General features: G+C 30.2%; 1 protein-coding gene across 1 annotated transcript; it reads left to right on the top strand.

The window, feature by feature from the left end:
* The first annotated feature begins 4,183 nt into the window (after positions 1-4,183).
* On the top strand, positions 4,184-22,474 carry LOC142326058 (BOS complex subunit TMEM147). Its single transcript, XM_075368164.1, has 4 exons — positions 4,184-4,333; positions 10,577-10,715; positions 14,043-14,264; positions 21,498-22,474. The coding sequence occupies exons 1-4, from the start codon at positions 4,257-4,259 to the stop codon at positions 21,747-21,749; spliced, it is 690 nt and encodes a 229-aa protein (XP_075224279.1). The 5' UTR covers positions 4,184-4,256; the 3' UTR covers positions 21,750-22,474.
* The last annotated feature ends 2,959 nt before the right edge of the window (positions 22,475-25,433 follow it).

Genomic DNA, 25,433 nt, shown 5'->3' with positions numbered 1-25,433 from the left:
CGTTTCGCAATTTTAAAAGAATGACTCGTTCCCACAATGCAAGTGTATGTCATGGTCGCTGGACACAACGCTTGAGGAAGCCGCTAACGTTTGCTATATTCTGCTTACAGACCGAAATGAGCGAAGGCTTCACAGAGAGGGGAGCTGCTCGGTTGAATGGAACAGCTTGTGTTCGCCGCTCGTTCACTATCGAGCGCACGCGCGTCTCTGTAAATATTAAATGTGTGAGCCTGGAAGCGGTTCGCACGCATACGCATTGCGTACATTACACAATGGATGCCTTATGCACGCTCATTTATTTTACGCCGTGATATGGTACTAATTTTATAAAACGATATACAGTTTAACGAGGTAATCGATTTTATCTTCGATATTAATAAATATCGATTTGTTACATTAAATGCTATTAGACTGAATAAATTACATTTAAAATGCAATGGATTATAAAAGTAATTTAATACCTACTTAAATTTCTACAGTTTTGTTTATGCCCGTTGATTGATTTAACGATGCAAGAACACAAACCCGATATTTTGGATTTATAATTATATTTATTTGAAATAACTTAATAAGTTTTCAGTAAAGTTAACATGCTATGGTAGCAGTATATCTAATGATATTGTAGAATAATTATGAATTTTTGAAAAAAAATCATTGATGGATGGGAGAATTGACTTGTATGTCATTTCAAAAATGATGACTTAAACACTCACAATTTTTAAAAAATGATTGCAGATATTTTTACCGTATGATAATTAATTGCAAATTTAGAGCAACAAAAAAAAAAAAACCATTTTATTTACGTGATAGCATTATTTTATTATTTGGTATATGAATGAAGTCCGCTTTTTATATAACTATAAATTCAGACAGTCAAATTAGTATACATTTTTACACCTTAAAGCTGTAATATATTTGAATGTTATTTATTTAATTTTTTTTTAATGTACGGCACAATTGTAATAATATTAACGGTGCTGAAAATTTATCCGGTAAATTCATGATGTTTCATGATTCGTTGAAACTAGATTAAAGGTGTGTTTGCCACGTGTTATGATATTTGGAAAAAAACTATAACAGAAGTAGAACTAATTATTCAATTTGTCATAAAACAGCAAGAATTATTAAGAATTTTATTTAATTTTTAAAAGAAGTAGGTGCGCTATTCAACGTAAAAAAAGTTAATGAAAAAAATGGGGGGTTTTCAGTATTTTGTATTGTTCAAGAGCTGATGAATCAATGACGTTAATATTTTCCTGAAATATAATTGGAAAAAGGTTTACAAGAAACCTTAATAGATAATAACTGAAATATGAAATTTAAATAAGATCTTTTGTTGGAATCCAGATATCCGTTTAGGCAAATGCTTGAAAATTATTCATAAAAAAAAATAAACAACATTTACAATGATTGTAAAATCATGTGTGCTTCTCCTAATTATTGAATCAACTTGATGATTCAAATTTTTATTGCACATAAAACTTAAAAATGCCTATTATATATTTACAAGTTTCTTTTACTGTAAATCTTATTTAAGGCTTACAAGGTTTGAGGAATAATTCCGCAAGATTTTATAAAAATATTATTTATTGTTCAAAGGTTATAGGCTATATATTCAAAACTTGCATAAATACGAAGTGCTAAAACGGCCTAGCTATTGCTCTTTCAATAAGAAATATTGACAACAGTAGGCTGGTTTTCATTTATAATTTATTGACGACGGTTTTTTCATTTAAATTAGCATTCACTTAACATTCACGAAGAGGATTTTTGTATATTAAATACGATTCCTCACGGAATATAATTTCCTCATGGTAACGTCTTTGTTATGACATATAAAAAAACAATTATCTGAATAATTTCAATTTTCCTGCTATTTAAAATATAGCTGTGGAGTAAACAAAACTTACTGTTCATTAGAACAGTAGAACGGAAGTCATTTGTGTGGTTTTAGTGATTAATTGATACAATACGCGAATTTATTTATGATAAAGTATACGAACTTTAACTTTATACGCATTTACTATAAGTTACGTTCAACGATTATTTTTCTGGATTTTGGATAACTTAAACATTTTATGCAGTTTTAATTTCGAATTTGTAATTTTTGTACCTACTTCCATTTCGTCTTTGTTATTTTTTATTTTGAACTTCTTAGTGTGTTAATATGAGTCATGTGTGAAGCAATAATTGTTAAGAATACTGTACTGAAGTTATGTATGTTGGAGCCAAGAATTGGATTTAGTTTCATAACTGTTGAGGGAGGGGAATACGCTCATAGAAATACACTTTGGACTGAAATGTATAGGTGTAATGTGAATAAGACTGGAGTGGGAGTTGATGACGTCCATTAACTGAAATAAGTACTGTAATTAAAAATCTGTTCGATAATAAATATAGCAAAAAAAAGTAATGTGGTTAAACAATATAAATACCGCATTCAAATATTGTTTTGGGAAATTGAAATTTTATTAAATAAACAGATAGATAGAATATGCAGTTACAAAGCATAACACTTCTGCTCGGCAAAAGGCATACGTATAGACGTACAAAACATTAGGTATTTTATAATTTTTTACTGTATTTTAATGATAATTAAATGCTATGAAGATTGTTTTACTTTATTTTACATTTTGTGTTCAGACGTAAAGAACGACCAAGCTAATGCGCGCGCGCACGTTTGTATGTGTGTGTGGGGTGCGCGCGGGCTCGTGCTCTAACGACATGGATTGAAGGGAAGGAGAGAAAAAGCTAGATTGCGGAGAGGGGAATAAGCAAAGCGATAGAATAAAAGACTAAAGAGTGGGAGACTATACGAACTGGCGGGAGAAGGAAGGATGGTTGTAGGAAGGGAGGGCAAACTAGATGGAGAAAAATGGATGGAAAGAGAGAATGGAATAGTTCCAACCCGGTTTTTCGGTGGGGGGAAGGTTATGATCGCGATGTTGTAATGTTAAATCGTTATTGGTTTATGACTTATTACATGCTGAATTTTCAACATAATATAGATAAATAAATTAAATACAAAAACCGAAATATTTGTTCTTTTCATTCCTATACCATTACTGTCTTTAAAACTATCTTAAAAATTCGATGCACAAATAAATGTTTCTAACAGACCGGAAAATATTGATTTTTTTTTAGTACGGCTGTTTTATTAACTTGTGATTTAACTATTGTTATTAGTAAGATACGCATTTGTAATAGAATTTATTAGATATATTGATTTTAAGATCTCTTTATGAGATCGCGTAATGATTGATGTTCCCATGTATAAGTTAAGTGTGGAAATGCAAATGATATTACGAAGTATAGATTTGATTATCTTATTGCAAAAAATTGAGCAGTCATGTATCCAGAATTACTGCAACTTCATATTTAAAGTATTAGTATGGCATGTTCAGTTAAAAAAAAACCGTTAAATTTTGATATAGTGAGACGCTTTAGCTTCGACTAGTATAAATGATTGATTGCAATAAGCATAAAGTTTTGTAATGTACCCTTTACAATATTATCTATTTCAAATGATATCATTATTATATTACAAGGTACTTCATTTAATATGTCTAATCCTCGTAACCATAGAAACATCTCGATGAGAATTACATGATAGGTCGGAATGACGTCATAGTGATATCTATCTTTGTATGAAAGATAGAGATAATTGCTTGGTGACACAATTGTTTGAAACCTGTTACAACAACTACAAATAAAACCAAATAATTTGAAAACTTAAATTAGCAATTGGTTTTTAATTAAAAACTAATTTCTTCGGTTAAATTTAAACCTTAATCTATAATACAGTCAAATATTAGAAAAAATTATGTATTTTTTATTAGAGTGGAAAAAATTATTTTTTTTTAACAGGAGAAAACCCTGATCAGCAGTGTGTGCATTTAAAATATTATTTTAATACTATAGTTTTTAATTAAGATCCCGTTAAGATAATTTGTTTTGAATGCGAATGAAAGTAAAACAATAAAAATAGTTTAATTTATGTCAAATATATCGTAATGAATTTATGCGTTAATTTTATTAAAATATATATATTTTTTTTTCTTCTAATATTTGTAAATTCAATAATTTTACCACCAAACAATTCGTTAAAGGTCGGGTATTATTTTCTACTATATCAAATCTTAAGATATGACTAAATGCCAAAAAAATTACTCCATAAGGGGAATCGACTATGATATTAAGAAGCTTCTGCATTTTATAACCTCAAAACTTTATGAACTTATAACCTAAAATTGAGAATGACTTTATATCATTTTGGTAATTGCCTAGCTCTAGTTTACGTACCTTATTATCTTACTTATAAATATTCGGGTCTGTAAGTATTTTTTTTTAATTTTCTCATTTAAAGTTTTTTGGTAAATTTTTTCGTAACTCAAATTAACAAATACTGTAATTATTTGCTTAATGATGTTATTGATGTTGCTCTTGTAACAACGATGATTGCTTGTAAAATATGTTAAATGTAATTTATGTCTCGCAGTAGAAGTATATTGTGCTTTATGGTTTGCTAACACATTTTTGTTTGCCCATATATTCAATGAAAATGGCTTTCTTTTTGTTAGTTTTACTTTTTCTGCATTTAAGCTGCACTTAGTGTATTCTTTATATACTGCCATACTTTCTACAATCTGAAGTTTTTTTGTGTTTGGTATTAATTACTGTTATAATGTTATGATTTATTAAATATTGGATTTTGTTGCATCGCATATTATTACTTAAACTTTTAAACAAGCCCAGTTAAAAAAAAAAATATATACCGATTTAATTCATTGTTTCAAAATGTTTTAGAAATTGACTAGAGTTTTTTTAGTATGTGATCTAGTAATGATTTTATCCTCTTGGTACTTAATTCTTATAGAGCAAATACTGAAATATATTTAAGTGTTAAGATTCTGGTGTATCAAAGCTTGCATTGATCATGTCATCATCAGGTGTTCTGCTTAGTGTCAGCTCCCTTGCTCTATCTTTGTCTCCATTCATTTTTGTCCCAAGCTTTCTCCTTTTTTTCAGTGTAGTTTACCATCTTCATCCCATTTATTAATTTTATCTTCTTCCTCTCTCCCTCTGTAGACCCTTTCAGTGCAATTGTCAAGATTCCTCTTTCTCTAACCACATCCTAATCAGTTTCCTTTTCTTTTCTGTACTTCCTTCCTAAGTATTGTTTCTTCTGTAATCCTGTTCATTATTAGCACATTCCACAATTTATCTATCCATCTTATTTTCTGCATATCCATATTTCAAAACCTCAAACCAGTCCCTTCTTTCTTATTGTCCATGATTCACTCCCATACAACAAGACACACCATAGCATTTGGTCAACCTCCCCTTAAATTTAATTCTAAGTACTGACTTTCACTACATTTTAGGTATTATTGTAAGTTTTGTACTTCAGTATGCAATCTACCATCAAGCTTACACTTTACTATGCTTTCTACCATAAAAAATCACTTGCAGGTTATTCTTCTTGTAATAAATAGTTAAGGACTAGAATACAATCATAGACATTGTATGAGTATATCCATGAAATTCTCTTAATAATTCACTGTGTAGTGTTCAAAGCCATTTTTCTGTTGCACCTCGCATAGTTGACATACAGTAGACTGCATTTAATGTATTCTGTGATGCGAGAGGTAGCGTCTCTGCCTTTCATCTGGAGGTCCTGGGTTTGAATCCCGGTCAGGGATGGCATTGTCACACACACTAAAACTCATTCATCTCATCTTCTGAAGCAATACCTAACAGTGGTCCCGGAGGTTAAAAAATAAAAAATAGATCCTGTGATGGTTATAGGCCGCATACCAAAGTAATTTCCTCTTTTTACTGAAGGCTTCCTTTGCCATTTCTATTCTTCCTTTTATTTCCATTGCACTCTTCTGGTCCTCTTTCACCGTAGTACCCTAATATCTGACATTTTTTACTTTTTTCTAGTTTTCTTTCACTTGTCCTTACCTCTAAATTCTTTTTGTTGTTTTCTTATATTGCGTACAATTTTTCTATATTTATTTTTATTCCATTTTCTTTTATTCCTTCCTCAGGGACTACTGAAAATCCTGGAAGCATGTGCGTGCCATCAGCCACAATTATCATGTCATGTCAGTAAAGTGAACTTTTCTTCATATATTTATATTATTCATATATTTATAATAATTTTCATCATATATTATTATTTTCACTAATCATTAGCAAACCTTTTTGCCCTCCTTTATTTATTCTTTCTTCTCTTTTTTCTAATATGTTCCTTATCTAGCAATGTTGTTGTTTATATTCATGTAATGTTGAAAAATTTCTGTGATATGGAGTTTCCTTGCCTTACACCTTGACTTAGAGACCCACCCATTGAGTAATATTCTTATTTACTTTCTGCTGATGTTTGTCAAACTATATAATTCTTTGATTAATCTTATGCCTTTCCATTCTACTTATTTTTTTTTAAAGAATATCCTCATTTTTGACCATTTAACTTAATCAAATGTCTTCTCTAAATCTGCGAAACAGACTCATTCCTTTTCCTTCTTCTAAATATCTCTTTCTATTCATCTTTAATAGCCTGATGGTATCTCTGGTTCCTTTCCTTTTTCAGAAGCCAAACTGCTCTTCTTCTCCATTATCTTCCAATATTCGTACTAAATTCACTTTAGGACAACTTTAGCGGCATTGGCTGTTAAACTTATTATTCTGTGTTTTGTACATCTTCTGGTACCAAATTTTTTTGGAACAGATATCATTCTGTTTTTACAAAGTCTTCAGAACCAATAATTATCCTTCCACTCTCTATTTAACTATTTCTTCCATTCCACCACCTGTTGAGCATTTATAAAATTCTGTGGGAGGTTCATTTACTCTAGTTGATATTTTATTCTTCGTTTTTTTAAATTATTTTCTATACTTCACATTTTAATATCAGTGCTCCTTTAACCTCTTCAGCTACTTCCCATTTCTTTTCTATGTTTAGTTCCTCAGGTTTCTTGCTCGTCATATTCAGGTCCTCGTATTCTTTCCATTTTTCTCTTGTTTCTTTCTCCTCATGTAGCATTTTACCATCCTTCTCAATTTCCCTCATTTTACTGTTTCCTTTCCATGTATCTCATTTAATACTCTTCACCTTTCTGAAATGTGATCCTCAATCACATTGCATTCTTTCTTCAGCCACCTTTTCCTAGTTTTTTGTGTTTGCCTCCTTAATTCATTGTTTATTTTGCGATACGTTGCCCTTTCAGTTTCTTATGTGTTATTCTTATACCACTTCTTTCTTCTATTTTCTTTAGCATTTCTATTGTTACCCCTGGTTTCTTGGATTATTTCCTTCATAATAGTCTACTTCTTTATCTGCTGTTTTTACATGCCTTTTTTATTCTCATCTAGGTCTCTTTACTTTTCTCATTTTCCTGTATGCTTTAATTGCTGTGTTTTCATTGTTTTTCCATTGTTTCCTCATACAATTACTTCAACTTTTTTAGGTTATATTTCTTAAGTACCTTTGCTTTCTGATTTTCTTTAAAACTGTTCTCAATTCCATCATAAATAGCACATGATCACTAATTTTCTGCACCTGGTAATACATTGGGTTTGCTTAAAAGCATTCCAATACCTTTCATCTAGTACGATATGGTGTATCTGATAGTGTACTTTGTCCTTAAGGGATTCCCACATATAACTTCTTCTTTCATTGTTTTTGATCCAAGTGTTGGTAATAATTTTTTTTTGTGGCAAAATTCTACTAATTGTTCCTTCATTCCCTATTCCTAAACAAACTTTTCTTCTAACTTACTTCTTCAACTTCTCTGACCACAGCATTCAATTCTCCCACCAGTACCTTACAGCAGTCCCTTTATGATTTTATTACATCTTCAATATGGTCTTACATCTCTTCAATAAGTTCCTTCATAATTTGATGTTGGCATCTGTACTTATACTAACTAAATCTTTTGATAACTTTCCAATCATTAACAATATTAATCTATCATTTATATAATGTGCTTCTTAATTCCTCATAATTATTGCCAATCCATTTTTTCTTTCTTTCTTCCAAAATTGAATACGGTAACATAATCAATTTTCATTTCACCCTGTCCTTCCCATCTTACTTCATCCAGTCCTATTATATCCACTGTAATTTTCCTCATTGCCTTCTTGAGATTCTCTAACTTTCCACTATGTAACAAAGTCTTAACAGTCCAAGTTACTTTACATATTAAGTCCATATTAGAAGCTATTTTAAATCAGAACATTTAATAGAAGAAGCTACCATCATAGTATAACACTAGGAATTATTAGTAGGATCTTTAATATAGTGGTTTTCTGATGCCTTCTGTTTTCTAATATTGTTTCTGTATAAGAAGTTCTTCTGGTTTTGGGGCAGTTTCCATCCCTAGGGCAATATAGTGCTGTGTATCCATTTGCTTCTCTGTCTCCTGAGGAAGTTGTTGGACTTGTAATGGGAGAACTCCTTATATTGGAAGTAATTCAGTTTCTTCATTTGTTGACTACTTGTTTGTATTAGTAGTTGTTAATGTTTACAATCATTGTCCCCTCTCTACCATGGAGAGATGGCTATTGCGATTTTCATTTCATCGAATCTTGGATGTTAAAACCATTTCCTAGATTCTTTAGTAACATTAAAGAGTATTGATCATGTGTTTTCATAAATATAAATCACTATTACAGTTACTAATATAGTTTGAACAGAATATGCAATGAATTTTTCTTTGCATTTTTTGAGTTGAAACTAATTATTTAATTAATAGTGTGTAGGGAAAATTATAAGTGTGACCTGGGTGATGGAAGGTCCCATGCCCCCATTTGGCTGGACTGCATCAATAATGCAAAAATATCGCATTCCAGAGCAGCTGTGTGCTAATAATGGCTAATTTAATCCTAATGAATAAATTTTGTTAGCTAAACAGAAATTCAAATAAACCAAAGGATGAATGCATAAGAAAGAAATAGCTATCTGTTTGATTTCATCAAACATTACTTTTATTTCAATTATTTTTGTCTATTAATTTTATGTTTATTATTGTTATTTTTGTAATTTTCAGGCAGTATGAATTGTGTGAACTCTTATTAAAAAATCATCATATTCTTTTCCATCTCTTGTTTTTATCTATAAAATATAACTTTTTGTTAAAATAAATTTTCAAAAATTCCATTCGTTGCTGCAAAAATATGGATACATAACTAGAAATAAAACTGGTATTTTAATTTATCCTGTCCATAAGAAAACTCTAACCTCATCCATATTATGCAGGTATATAAAACTGCTTAACAAACTTCAACCATTTACAAAAGAAAAGTCTATTAAAGGATTTAAAAGTAGCCTATCCAATTATGCTCAAAATAGATGCTTTTGTTAGTATGTGGGTACCTGATTTTTGATGAAGAATTTAACTTGTAGTTTCACCTATATTATTACTGCTTTATTGTGTTGAATTTAAGTTATTTTCATTTTTGTGATTTTTTGTACAGTATACTGGTTTGACATCTTTAACATGGTTTAATGATTTTATGTTAACTTTTTAAATTTAAATTGGATTATACATATAATTATTATAATTAGATGACCATGATAATCATATATTTGTTCACTCCAGAATTTTGTGATGTAAAATGAATAAATAAATAATGTGTTATACTTACTTTTATTTGCCATCTTAGAGTTATGTACTTTCTGCTATATTGGGGTATTAATCTATATACAAAACATTTTGATAACTATACACTGAAATATATACATACACACATACACACACTCTCTCTCTCTCTCTCTCTCTCTCTCTCTCTCTCTCTCTCTCTCTCTCTCTCTCTCTCTCTTCCTTATCTTTATTTCTGTCATCATTGTTATAAAAATGAGTATCATTAACATCACACATAATAATGATAACAATGAGTGTTTTTCATAATTTTTTCATCTTGTGATGGATATTCTTGTATTTAAAGTGTTATAGTGAAATGATTAGATTATAAAGACAACCTGGTAATTTGATTGTATATAAACATCTTGCATTGTAATGTAGCTTTTTGATGAAGATTGTAAAATTAGGATTGGTTTATACATATGATATTTCAGATAATTGTGAGGCTTTGTTGAATTGGTAACCAATTACTGATAGCCATATCTCTTGTTTATCCCATATCCTATTTCCCTTGTGTCGTGAATGCACATGGGAGTTATATCCCTACATTGCTAGGAGATATTATATTGATTAGAAAACCCTTTTAATAGAATGACCAGAAAGCAGTGTTAAGGAGCAGCTTATGTTAAAAGGTGTGGTTTGAACTAATGTATAGTAATATGTATATCATTTACATAAACTACTCCTTAATACTGTTTTCTGGCTACTATTCTGTTAAAATGATTCTAATCAATAAAATATTCCCTAGCAGTCTTAGAGTTGTTACTCATGACAAGGGATTTTGGATAAACATTAATATGTAAAATTATGTGCTCAAGCATAGTTCATGGTAGACAAAAAACTTTAAGTAACTTTCTGATGATTAATTTTTTTTTTTCTGTTTATAATGTAAAGTCTTTAACATGGTTTTTTTAATCTTGCTTTAGGTCAGAGTATGGTGCATTTTGGAAATGTGTCCAAGCAGGTGGAATATATATTTTTACTCAATTGTGCAAGATGCTTGTTCTGGCAACATTTTTTCCTGCTAGTGATTCAGCTACTCATGATAGTTTAGATTTTGTTGGGGTCAGTATATGAACAATTTACTCTTATGAATAAAAACTTTTATTGAATACATTTTGTGTTTATGTACTAATGAACTTTTAATTGCAATTAAATATACATTATATATTGTAGAATGTATATAATATACATAATTAACTTTGTGTATTATATACATTCTGCTGATCAGCATGGTAGAGTGGTTTGAATTCTGAACACAGAAGTGATTGATTATGGAGTCTTTTACATGCTATAAAATTTATGCAGTTATCAAAGAATCACTACCCATTTTAATGAGAAACTTAAAATAATTCTTAAAAATTTATATTAGTGTACAGAGTGTTTATAACAGAACTTCTTGGATTTACGTATTATTTAAACAGCATTATACTTAAGTATTACTTACATGAGTATATATTCTGAAAAGATAATTCTGAAGTTTTTTGTTGTTTAATAGACATCGATATGTGCAACATTTGTTGCCCTGCATATGTCCAGGCATTTATCCAGCTCTTCCTGTGTATTTGCCAGCAGGTCAGATGTAATGGATGCTTTTGTTGCAACAATCCTCTCATGCAGGTGGTTGATGTCACAAATTTTTCTTGAGTAAACAATGTTTTTCACATGCCCCTACAAAAAGAAATCTAGTGGTTTCATGTCTGGGCTTCTTGGTAGCCATGAAATCAACCCTCCTCTTAAAATCCACCTGTTTTGAAATCAAATGTTTAATGCAGCAAAGGTACGATTGGTGTAATGTGACAGAGCGCTGTATAGCTGATAGGAAATAATTCCTCTTTCTTCTTCAATATTGTCAATCTATGAGAAAATGTAAAGTTTGAGCATATCACAGAAAATATCCCTATTAATTGTGATTTCTATAAAAATGAACAGGCCCACAATACGACCGTTCATTGGCCCGCACAAAACATTGACTTGGGAGAGTCTTGCTGATGTTCGATTCATGTGGTGGCTCTGATCCCCAAATCCTGCAGTTGTGTTGATTTACTGACCCACTAATGTGGAATGTCGTCAGAAATATTTATTCTATATAAGGAAAAATGTGATTACTTTAGAATCTTAGTATCCAAGGTATAGTGGATTGACATGTTTTTGTTCTTATCTTAAATCTTCTTTCATGTATCACAGTCTTAAGAAACACTGGGATTGGTAGTGTAAAGCAACAAATTATCATTTGTATCCCATTCTGTAGAAAATTACATTGTTTTACATAATACATCTTAATTGTCCTGACCTCATCTGATGACAAAATGATCTCTAGGTACTTAAACTCATCATACACTTCCATTGTACCTTTTCCATCTGAAAATTATCACCTTGCTCTTCAACTACTTCAACATCCTTTAGCTTGGGTCTTGTTCTTGTTCAGGTACACCTCTAAACCCTACCTCTTGAAATCCATCTCAAATACCCACTGGATATATTTGATGTCACACTTATCTTTGTCAATCAGCATTTGATCAACAGGAAATAAAGTGTGGACATACTGCCATCATAAATCTGTATCTCCTTGCTTCCATACCTTCTAATCCATTCAAAATTTTTTCAAAAGGTTTTTTATTTCAAAATGTAAGTTACTTTCTGGACAGCCCTTGTAGTTTTTACAGACAGCTCCAGACACAATCATTCTGTTGGTTGTGCTTGTGTGGTTGGCAATAAAACACACATTTGTCCTTCCCAGCATTTTTAGTGTTTTTGTTACAGAGCTGTTTGTTATTAATAAGACCTTAATTATAATTAACCCTACATTTTGACATTTACTTGTCTGTTTTGATTCCATGAGTGTCTTACAGTTGATTTGTGACATGTACTCTAGATACCCGGTTGTCTGTGAAATTCATTCTCTTATTTCTGGGATGACTTAATATAACACATGTGTGATCTACTGCATCCCCGGCCATATTAGAATTTCAGACAAGTGTACTGATAGTGCAGCAAAAGGGGCTTGTTTGCAGCCTCCTTCCACTAGTCACGTTGTTTAGGACGATCTTGTTTATTTTTTTAAAAAGAGTGGTTCATGATGAGTGGCAAAGTGAATGGAATCCTACCATCAACAATAAACTTCATTTAAGAACACTGTCACCCTGGAGCTCTTCTTGCAGGAATAACTGGCTGATAGAAGGTTATTATTATTTGCCGTTTGCATAATAGGGCACACTAAACTCACTTTTGGACATCTCATGTCTTAGAGCAATGCCCTTTTTTATGTTCGCTGCAGATGCTTACTAAAGGTACATCACACCCTTGTTGACTATCTGTTATGCAGCATTACATCAGAAATTTAATTAGGGGTTAACATCCAAAGTATTTTAGGAAACAATTTGATGACATTATCAAATGTCTTGCTTCTATTTATTTATTTATTTAGCGTATGGCACTAAAACATAACACCAGTTACAGTCAGAATTATAAATGTCTTGCTATTTCTTATGGTTATGTGACTATTCAAAAATTTAATAATTGTAATGTGTTTTATTTATTTATGCTGTTTGGCATGTGCCATATGGTAACTTTGTTGTTTTAATGTAGTATTTAATTTAGTTTAGCATTTGTGTCTTATTTTGGTTTTATTTAGCATTCATTATATGGCAAAATTGTGGTTTTCACCACAATTTTTTATTTTCTAGCCCAGTTTTCTCAAAAAGCATTGTAGATACAGTTTTGAAACCTGTTTTATTCAAGTTTTCAGGTCAAAAACCATAAGAAACCATCAAGCTTAATTTGGGTTTCTAGAATTTCAGTATGGCTTTTTTTCACTCTTTGCCCAGGAATCAAGGTGAAATCTTGCACCATCCATAACTCACTAACGAAGCATTTCTGGACCCATGTTTTTGTATAAACTTTTTTCATTATTTTCACTGGTAGAACTTGTCCTGAAATTCTTTGTTTCTTCATGAAACATTCTGTATATTATGCATTTGTATTTATTTTGTCATTCTTTTCGATTTGCTTGATCATTAACGTAAAAAATTGTTCTCTATTATATAAAAACTTTTATAATGTGTGTAAATGTTTATTATTACTTTTAATTGGAAAAGTGTTTATATGAATCTGTAGTAATACAGTGTTTCAATCCACAGTAATTTTTTTTTTCGATTAGGGTGTGATTGTATAAATCTTCATCTTTTGCACATTTTTCCCTCTGTGACTTTGCTGTACAACTGATCTTTTAGTGTCAGTCTCTACGTTGTTTATTAATTTCAAAAAATGTAAAGCTGTATTGTACTTTTTGTAAAATAGACATCCCTTTGTCTGTGGCTGTCATTCTTCTACACAAAGCTAAATCTAAGATTCTTTAACATTTCTAAATTAAATTAAATATTCTAATTTCAGGAGCTGCTCAAGTCAACAGTTGATTTGGCAGATCTCGCTGGTCTTTATCTGGTACTAGCTGGTATTCCTGGTAAAGGACATGCCAAAGTTTTGACAGCAGGTGTTGGCTGGGCTGGAGCTGAGCTTATATTATCACGATGTCTTTTATTGTGGGTTGGTGCACGTGGTGCTGAATTCGATTGGAAATATATTCAGAAGAGCTTAGAATCAAACATTAGTTTGGTAATTATTATATAGTTCATATATAATTTTTATTCTCTAATTTATATAGCATTTGTGATTAATGTGATTACTTGATAATACATTAATCATAACTTTATATTATTAAATCAAAGTGATAGAATCTCTTAAGATATATAATCTCTTAAGAGGCTCTATCACTTTGATTTATTAAAAAAGCTGATTACAACTTTGTTTTAATCAGTTGTTGAAAGCTATTACAGCAAAGTTGTAATACTTTCCTGGCACTGGTTATTTATTTTTATAAAGTGGAAAAATAATGATAGATGAAAATAAACCAAAAAAGTTTAAAAAATTAATATTTTTAAACTTTGATTGGCTCCCCCACTCCCAATATTGCCACAAAGTATTTTTTTTGGGTCACTTGCACTACTATTATATTTGGGAAGACAAAAAAAAATTAATTAAAAAACATGCAATAAATAAAACAATAGTTTTTGTACTTTTGGGGAAGGGGGAATGTTGGGGAAAAGTTTTAAAAAAGAGTTAGATAAGTTTATATTTACGTACACTGGGCTTTATTTAGAGTAGGGTTATGTTTATGTTAGCAAAATTTTGAGAAAATTGACCCCAAAAATCTAACCACCATGTCCCTAATTTTGGGAAAATTTTACCATATACTCGTGTCTCTGAACAAAATTTCATCAACAGTGGTTTATCCAATTAAATGTTATTAGGCTTAAAACACATCTACACATTAAAATTTGTGTGTACATTCATATGAATAATACCCTCGTTTTTTTTTTTTTGAGGTACCTGGGTCATGAAATGTCAGAAAATACAAAAAACCCTATACACCTCATTTTTTGACTGAATATCATACCTTCTTTCTTACACCATAGTTCTAGAGCTATGATACTAGGAAAATAAAAATAAACCCAGTTATTCTGGTATTCATTAAGAGTTTTTTAATAATGCTTCTCTTTTAGAGAATATTAATGATAGTTTCTAAAAGTTTTTTTTTTTTTATTTTACAATTCTCTGTAATATTTATTAATTTAGTGATCTTATTCTGTTGGCCTTGGTTTGAATCTGTAAGTCTGGAAATTTCTTTACTTATTTTATTATCTCATTAAAAATAATGTGTAATTGAGTGTGTACATGTTGCATGAAATCTTTTGTTCATTGCCAATTCTATTCATTGACTAGCCAATATGTAAACTTATTTGTTAGTTAGTACTTACCTTATGACTTAAGTTATTAGTATTTGATACAATTTAAAGATGAAAGAAAAAATTAAAATGAATTCAAAAAGGACAACGTTTTGAAACACCTTTTAATATTCATTATTTGTTCAGTAACAATGAAACTAATGCTACTTTTTAATGTAACATTTGTCTCAAATTTCTGTGAGCATTCTTATTCTATTAGTAAAGAATTGTTCAACTTAATGTCCAAGACATTCTTGTGCTGCATTCTTGACCTGCTCATTGTTGCTAAACTTGGTGACTTGTAAAAACTTTGTGAAGCCCAAACAAAAAAAAAGAAATAATGGTGTGCGAACTGGACTGTAAGGCAAATGTGGCAACATTTTCCAACCCAACTTTTGAGTAGCGTACTGTGCCTTTTGAGCTATGTGATGGCAGTGTTTTCATGCAAAAGCCATTCAAATATCCATGTATTAAAATTAAAACAATTTTAAAACAGTAACAAATTCGCAAACTATATTTAATGTGATTACAGAATTCAATACCAACTGAAGATGCGGGATCCCACAAAAATCAATTATTAGAACTAATATTGTAAGTTTAACTTACCTAACTACTGTATTATTTTGGTTTATATTTCATATATCAGGGGCATATCCAGCTCATAACAATATGCTCGTAATAATATGCAATAACAAAAGGAGAATAAAATATTTATTTAAAAAAAGCTAATTTTGTTTTAATAGTTTGTGAGGATTAAATGCAAGTTGTCTAACTGCAGCTTTAACTAATTGTTCCTTGTTAGCTAAAACCCATTGTCAGTGAATGCTTAATGGTTAACCTGTTTCCACCAATGGTGCTTCTTAGCCATGTACTGAAAGAGGGCTATAAAACAATATCAGCAAAGCTTTTCTAATAGCCAGGAAAAAAAGTTTGCTCTTTTTTAAAACTTCAATTATGTCTGCTGCTTCTTGTACCTCATTCCACATTTTGTATTTTCACTTCTTTCCTCCAATGAAACACCTCTCATACTTTGATAGCGATTTGTCTACAGAAAATCTGTCTTCTAAAGATGATACGATGAAATCCAAGTAAGGAATCCACCTTTTCCAAAATTCAGATGGATTTTTGGCTGGATGATTGCTTCTATGCTTATGTTAACCAGCAGTGTGAGTGGTAGTTTTATCAACATTGAAATGCCTTGCAATGTTGCTTGCTTTTTTTAAAACCACACGTTCTTTGCATCTTCCTGATGAACTTTGGCATGTCAAGAGAAGGTTGAATGTGCTGGTTAGCTGTGAATATGTCAAAGTGTCTTCAGTTGAAGTGCATTTGCTACAAGTTCCAGTATAGTTAAATACTTAGTAATTAATGCTACTGACACAATAGATGAAGATCTTCATGCCACTGAAAGCATTTGATAAGCATTTTTTTTTTGTTGCTGCATTTCCTTCTTCAGCTAAGGTCTTTAATACATTAACAATATACATTAACGAAGTAATCCTTAAAAACATGGATGCTCTTTTATTTCTCAGACTACCTAGACTCACACAATTAAGGACCTTCTCAACTCATTGTTTTGACCGCTGTTTTGTCTCAGGAGTGTAGTAATGAACCTGTCTCATCAACCATCACAAATTGCCATAAAAATTCCTATGGATAGCACCAAAAGTGCTCAATACAATTGCTTAAGATGTTTTTTCTGTACTTTTTTGGCTGGGCGTGAGCAAACGTGGCACCCTTCTAGCACACAGCTTGTTCATGCCCAAATGTTCTTGCAAAATGAACGCCTATAGACTCTGCTAACTCGTTCACTGTCACTTGTCAATCTGCCAAAATGATTTTATGCACTTTTTATATCTCTTTTGGTGTAGTCGCTTCAGATGGATGTTCACTGTGTGGTTCATTGCTAGTGTGTGTTTGACCCATTTTAAACTATGCGACCCAGCATTTAGCTATTGTTTTTGATAAAGTGTCTCCTAGTGTTGTATCAACCTCTTCTTTAATTTCATTTACACTTTTAGGAAAAAATATTTAATCATTGCATGAATTTCCAGTTATTCCATTTCCCAAAAAATGCCCTAATTCTTCACTTCGATGGACTATAAATACTATGCTAAATAATGCAGTGACTGGAAACTCTTATAGTGAACTAATGAAGAATGGAATTATGTGATGCTGTCAAGAACTTAAGTGTACTAACACCATTTCTGCATTAGGTCCGAAACTTTTCACCCCACCCTCGTATTTCCAAATCTTTTAAATGAAAAATATTACACTTAGAAGATATTCATTCAGCCATATCATCTTGAAAGTAATCTCATTTTGAATAAATGTTGGTAGCAACCAACATGCAACCAACATTTTCATTTGAGATGCTGCACAGTATCAGCTGAAATTGTTCGACTTCATTTTTAATTTGGGTAATAAAAAGATGTCTGCTGGTGCTAGATCAGATGATTAAGGAGGAAGGGAATGATTGTTCTCATATTTCACCAAAAATTGACTGATTAATAACAGTTTATATATAGGTACATGTCAGCTTGGAGTATCCATCTTTAACTAGAAGCTTCAGGACTTTTTTTCTGTTAGTCTCACGAAGACAACTCATTATGTCATCAAGATAATAATGCGTATCCACCATTGTCTTGCCTTCTGGAAGAAATTCATAGTTAAGAATGCCCTTGTAATCGAAAAAAAAAACTGTTAACATGGCTTAACATTTGACTGACTGCACTTGTCTTATTATTTTTTGATCGTAGGGACCTTTGACATCCGTTGTGATGATTAAGCTATTGTTTCAGCATTATACATGGATATGGACATATATATATCTTTTATATATATATATATATGCTAAAAATATCAAAATTTTTTATTTTTTATTTGATATTTTTTTTTATCAAAATGAGATAAAATTTTGGATTGATTCACTTCTCATGAAAATCACTCGGCACACATAATATTTAAAAAACACATATTTGTAGAACAACTAGTAAATATTATATATATATATATATATATATATATATATATATATATGTGAAATACATCAGTTTGTGTATCTGTTTATATATCCAGCTCAGATAACTTTCATTTAACAAAGTAGATGTAATTTATTTTTTCCTTTCCTGGGTGCAAGTTCACAATGTTTTCTTGCTTCCTAACACTTTTAACCATTATTCAGTTGCTTCTTACTCTGTTTGAAATCACTTTGAATTTTTGATTTTAATTCATCAAATATATAAAAATTGTTCTAAAAACATAACACATTTTAAATAACACTATTGAAGAAAATTCGGTAGTGTAAGATCTGTAGACTTTAGTGGCTACTAGTCTTTTGAAATAGCTGTCATTCAATAGTAAGATGTCATGCAGTGCAATCTTACTGAAACCAACATTTTGTTTGTTTTCCTTTTGTAATAAATTGTTGAATTAAGTAACTTCACTATCAACATGATCTGTTCTCACATGTAATTTTCTGTTTCAGAATATCATATTAATAGTTCCTTTAATAAACAAGTAAATTATGAATATTTGAAAAAAGGAAGTAAATTCTCTAAATAAGAAGACATGAGAGCAGACATCTTTCTTTATAAAGTGCTAATGTATCTGTGTGTGGACTTTATTGTTTTAGCATAAAGTCTAATTTAGTTTACAAATGGTGGCTAGCCCTTTGTAAAATTTGATTGAAAACATATTTACTTTTATTTGTAATTAATGTCCACTAGGAAAATAAAAATTCCACTCCAGTAGAATAAAAATTTAAAAAGAGAAAATGAATTAAAAGAAATATTATTAGTCATTTAGGTGTTTGCGAAAATTGAGTAAAAAAATATATTTTATTTGTTATGTATTGTTTTGAACATATTATTATTCCAGTTCTTTACAATGCCAAAATGATAAATTTCCATAATATCTTATAGGAATTCATATAAAAATTCCCATGTTGAAAAAATTAATGTTACCTTCAAAAATTGGGTGGGGCTGTGTCGTGGTGCATGGCCATTAGTTTAATGTGAAACATTACAGACCTTGGATGAAGTTCCTCCGAGCTACAGATCGACCAACTTATCTGTAGAGTTAAACGGGAGAGCCTCTATCATATTTTTTTTTAACAAAACTGAAAGTCTCCATTTGAAAATTTAGTTACTTCATTTGGTCAACTCTACAGATAAATTGATACAGATAACACTCTACACTCTACAGATAAACAGAGTCACTTGTAGTGTATTTGATTGAAATAAAAACGAGACATTACTGCATACTAAATTTATTTTTAACATTAAACAGACACTAAATGGTACATGATATTTATTTTCAGTAATATTTGATGACAATTTTGTTCAGCATTGGTCTGTGATATGAGAAGTAAGCGACACAAGGCATAGTAAGCAGCGATAGAAGTGCTTGCAGCGTCGATGTCGTTCACTAGTGTGCCTCACCAGCTTTGTGATGCTCCTGAAACAGTGTCACTTGCTCAGCACCGGACATTGGGGTACCTGTGTGTGGCCCATAACCTCCCCTTTGCAACGATATGTGTAATTTATATTTCCAGATGGCATTTGTGCAGGCTGAGGCTGACATATTGAATTTTTATACTCTTTTATATCTTTATTTTAATCTTTTACATATAAATATTGTCCAGAATACACTTATTATTACTTAAATCGATCTATCTCGACAAACTCTAAACACAAATCAGCGTGCTATCACGTCTAAGTTGTGAGCTACACTGAATGGAAATGAGTGAGAGCACCAGTTTTGGCCACACTGCGCTGTGCCCCCTCATCACCAACCTGCTTGCCAGTGATACAAACTCTCGTATTGGCGAGCTGACCGTGTAAGTTATAAAATGACACCGCATTTACATCTCTGACTAATAGGTAGGGAGTTATTAAGGTAGGACAATACAGATCTTTTCGTACGCTACAAATTTCTGTTTGGTACCCATATGTTCGGTGTGATTTTAAAGACGTTTCACTTCAAAATTTTTTAGTTTATTATTAATTGAATTATTTCTGTTATAAATCAAAATTTCTTCATCAGAAGTATATATAGGAGAATGCCACAATCAAGAGTGACCTTAGAATTTTGGCTGGCAAATTTCACTCAGTATCTTTGTGTTGCCTGTCTTAACAGTGTTACCACATTATATATTAAGAGCAGTAGTGGAGGAGAAGGCTTTGCTGCCCAAATTCTTCCTGTAATTATGCTGATGCTGATGTTTATGCAAAAGCTGAGGCTCCCTGGAGTTGTTTCCTTCATGATATTAGGCTATGAAAGCTGATCATATAATTTTATCATGGATGATACATAGAATAGTATGTATGTATGTATATAGTACGTTAGTAAATATGTTTTCTTTTCTCTTTTTATACTTAAGATAAAGGTTTGGGTGGGGAAGGAAGTTTTGATTTACTTTATTACTGTTGAAGTATTGTAAATTGGCTTTTGTGTTATTTTAAGTATTTAAATAAAATTAGTTGAAACGAATACAATTTTTATTTTAGCAAGGTCAACATTTTCTGTAATTTTTAAAACCTGGTGTGAACTCTCTTTAAACAACTGGAACAGTTTCCAGTTAGAACTTTTTACAAGTGATGAGAAAAAGATGTTCTAAATTATGTATTTTATGTTCTAAAAACCTAAATTACACGTAATGTAATCATATCAATAAAATATACAAACACTGTGTAGTTTTACGAAAGTGTGATTTTGTTAAGGGATCATAGATATATTTTTTTTGTCCAGGTTGCATACAATTCCATAAATCTATGTTTTTACAAAGTTTGAACATATCAACCCCATCTGTGTGAAGTAAAAGATTCTATAATTTGTGTCTCTAAGTTACAATTTATGTTTCTCTTTTCTTGTAACTTGATGAATAGAATTTTTTCTTTTTGGGGACTGTATGACTCTTGCTGATGTTTTTTAGTGTTGAATGGGGCACATAGAGGTATCCAGTAAGTAAAGAACATTTGGCTGTAATTAATTCCTTAAATTATTTGCAGTTGTTATCGTTAAATTAATTTTAATGTTAATGAAAATGTATTGTTTGTTACAGATGCAACATATAACTACTGTAACATTAGTATGGTTATGGTCACGTCATGATTTAAATAGATCATTACAACCAGTCGTTGTCGTAATGTTATTACTTTGCTCATATAAACCCTTATTTATGGATCTACTTGTTCAGGCTGTTACTGCTGGTCCTTGGATATCACTTATTATTCGTTCTATATTTACACTGTGCCTTGGAGCTACAACATTACAGATATATGCAGGACTTGCTCAGACAATAGGAATTTATTGAACAAATTAATTCTGATAAAGAAATATGAATGTCCTTTGCTGTTTTTGACATAGATAATTTTATTTGTTTTGAGAGTAAAATTGTATTTTTCATCCCTGTTTCAATCACATGTTCATCCCATTTCACTGCCAAAATAATTTATTTGTAAATATAATTTTCTTGTAATGTTTGTGAAAGTTTTTTTTAATGTACATTTTTTCTTGTTTATGCTGTAATATTTATTTCTGATCTCTGAGATCAGTATTAAGAACTTAATGGAATGCTCTTTTTGTTGTCTGAAAATAATGATATAAAGTTGAATTCATTTTTAGGAAGGAAGTTCTTATTTTTATATTGAACATAACTTAAATTTAAAAGAAAAAATATCAGAAAATGAAAAATGAAATATCTGTATTAAATTCAGTGAATGGTTATTTATTTCAATCATTTTGTGTACTAAAACAGATTTTTGTATCTATAAAGTGAGTGAACTGGTTAAGTGTTAAAAAAATGAAATATTCTAGATTACAGAATATTATACAATAATGTGAAAAGAACCTAAATATTCTACATTAAATAGTTGAGGATGAAAACCATAGGTTGGATCTGATCAAATTCTGTTTTTTTTTTTATTACACAAAAATTATTTCTCTAGGTTAATTCATTTAAACTTTTCTGATTTTTTTTGTTTTTATATATATTTCTATGAGTAAATAAATTGCAAGTAGGGGATGGTTGTAGATATATTTTTTGGTTGTTGATTTGTATTTCCTTCTTATTCTCTCTAAGTGTAATGATCATAGTTTTAAGTGAGGAAAACAATGCAAATAATCTTTTTTTAAGCAAACTTGCACCCTAATCTTCTTTGTCAACCTCATCTGTTAAACGTATTTCAACATTAATTTAATTATTATCGTTTTTTAGAAAACTGTGGTACACAATCTTTAATTTCGAATTGTAGTATGATTACACATAATTTTTTAAAGTACTTGAACAGTTTTGGAATTTCTTCAAAGTTAGTCGACTAGGTTCAGTAGAATGTGGAACATATTTTATATTTGGTTTAATTATAAATGAAATATTTGTTGATCTCTGTTGTGGAGTGGTAGCATCTCGGCCTTTCATCTGGAAATCCCGGTCAGGCATGGAATTTTTCATAAGCTAGAAAATTCCATTTCCATATCCCATGCACAAGCTTCAAGCTTATGTGGCAATATCGCCAAGCAAAAAAAAAAAAAAATCAAAGATAAATAGGCTTCCATCTCAAACATGTGTTTAGTGAAAAAAATACAATTATAAAGTTTTTAATACAAAAAGTTTTCTATTCACTTCTTTCACAGGTGAAAAAATTCTTTAATTAGATCATTCCATCAGTACAAATATCCACTCTACTTTTCACTGTAGTGCGGCAATATCTTTTGCTAGGCAGATAATGCCCTCAAATAAGGACATTGTGAACAATTTCAGTGAACCTGTCATTAATGATAAGCTACTGCTTTGTTATGATTTGGCCTCAGACACTTATAACTAAAAACATGTAAAATACAGTTTTAAAGGAAGGTGACAAGCTAAACACAACACAGATTTCATCTGTGTTCAGATCAAGTATACGCATTGCTTTTATCACTTTTACCTGAGTAAACATTGAATTCAGTGTTATACTGACTAGATTATAGATGATTATAACTGATGAATATAAATTTCTGCAACTGACTAGAGTAAAAGATCAGTGGTTGGGAGTTGCAGGTATAAAGTCAAAACATGTCAGATCAAATTTCGTTTTAGCATTAAATTCCTTAAAATATTATAATATTGTATAGCTTTTCAGCTTATGAATCGGTAATTGATTTTTTAACTTTCTTTCTTCATAATTTCACTATGATTAATAGAAAACAAAAGTCTTTTACAAGTTATACAGAAATCTGTTCTGGGTCTTCCAAATAAGTAATTATCTATAAATAATTTTTTATAGAGGTCATAAATCTCATGACATTTAATTACTTTTTTGCTGATACCTTTATTTAACCTAGCATAACAGTCAGGGTAGTGATTTTATACAAAAAAAGAACACATTTTAAGAAAATTAAAAATAGATAAATATTGTTTCTTAGGACTTTTAGGACTATAAAAGGATATATAATAAAGAAAACTTCCAATATGCTTGACTTTAACTTTAAAATCTTTTCTGATTTTATATGAGGTCTTTTGTTGTGATGTTCATATAAATCTTTTGATGTAACTCCTTGGCTCTCAAGTTCAGTCGTGCTTCGTACATGTTTGACACTAATACTATGTAAACTAACAAAGCCTTCTCAGCAAATTGAATGAACTGAGTTACCATAATGGTTTTGCACAAACGAGAAAAAGTCCATATTAACCCTTCACTGCACAATCTTTTTTATATGAACAAAAAAAAAAAATTATTGAATTTTATAAATATTTTTCCAGTATACTCTAGATTACTATATTACCTACAGTAAACAGTAAAAGTATTTTAAAAATACTCACCCTATAGATATTATAGATCCAAAAATTAGGTTTGTACCTTGTGAGGGACACTGTGCATTAACGACTGTTTTTCTAACCGCACATTAATTTAGCAAGTGTACACATTGTTATTTTTTGACAAAATTTTTTTAAAACTTGAATGTAAAGTGTAGACTATAAAACTTTTACACATGGAAAATACATGTATATAATTTGTATTCATATTGTTAAAAAAAATTGTAATTATTTTAAAAAGAATAATTTATAAGAAATAAAAAATTATAAATCATTCTTTTTAACTGAAGTATACTATTCATTATGATACACTGTAAAACAATTTTTTTGTTTTGGAAACAGATACACCTCACACTATATATTTTGAATAAATTTTGCCACTGCAGCTGGGAAATTTGCAACATTGGTGTAGTAGGTGTCTCCTTCTCCAGATTATTGCACTTTAAAACTTAAAAATTAACATCCCGTTTGAAAAAATGAGGAATTAGGTGCAATCTATATAATTTAATACTCCAGTCGTTCAATTACTTGGAATGGAAAAGCTCAGGATTTTATTATTTAATATTTGTATGAATTCCTACTTTTAACAGCTTTGTATATATATATATATATATATATATATATATATATTGTATTTATATGATCAACCTAAGTACAGAATTAATGAATAAAATAAAGTAGGATGACACTTACCTTATTCCATTATGCATGCAAGAGTGCTTTCATGAATTACTCGCATCATCAATTGCTCCACATAACATTTTACAAATATTCGTATCAAATTACATATTAAAATCATAATTAAAATTGAAATTAAAAATCATTTTATATTATTCTCAAGATATAAAATTTAAAAATGTCTTCTTCCAGATTAAAATCAAAAGTAAGAATAAAAAAAAAAAATTGGAATTAAAATTAAAAATTAAAACATAACTTTGGCTAGCTAGTCCACATGGATTTCTATTTTGTTAAATTATTTATTTTATTTTATTTTTAGTTTTTAATTTAATTTTAGTAAATGACTTCATATTTCTATACATGCAATTTTTAATTTTAATACCAATTTAAAATAAATAAAAAAAAAAAATTGTTTCTTATTTTTGATTTTAATTTGCAATTTGATACGAATATTTATAAAAAGTTACGTGGTGCAACTGATGATGCGAGTAATTTGTGAAAGCGCTCTTGCATGCATAATGGAAT

This window comes from Lycorma delicatula, chromosome 6 (genome assembly GCF_047948215.1).
Source record: "Lycorma delicatula isolate Av1 chromosome 6, ASM4794821v1, whole genome shotgun sequence".
NCBI classification, from domain to species: domain Eukaryota; kingdom Metazoa; phylum Arthropoda; class Insecta; order Hemiptera; family Fulgoridae; genus Lycorma; species Lycorma delicatula.
Note: the sequence above shows the minus strand (reverse complement) of the source record. Positions and strands in the feature narration are given on the sequence as shown.

Excerpts from the sequence above, each read along its gene's own strand:
- LOC142326058 (XM_075368164.1), top strand. The coding sequence starts at position 4,257 with ATGACTTTATATCATTTTGGTAATTGCCTAGCTCTAGTTTACGTACCT. Across the intron at positions 4,334-10,576 it reads ACTTATAAATATTCGGGTCT|GTCAGAGTATGGTGCATTTT; the intron begins GTAAGTATTTTT and ends ATCTTGCTTTAG. Across the intron at positions 14,265-21,497 it reads TAGAATCAAACATTAGTTTG|ATGCAACATATAACTACTGT; the intron begins GTAATTATTATA and ends TGTTTGTTACAG.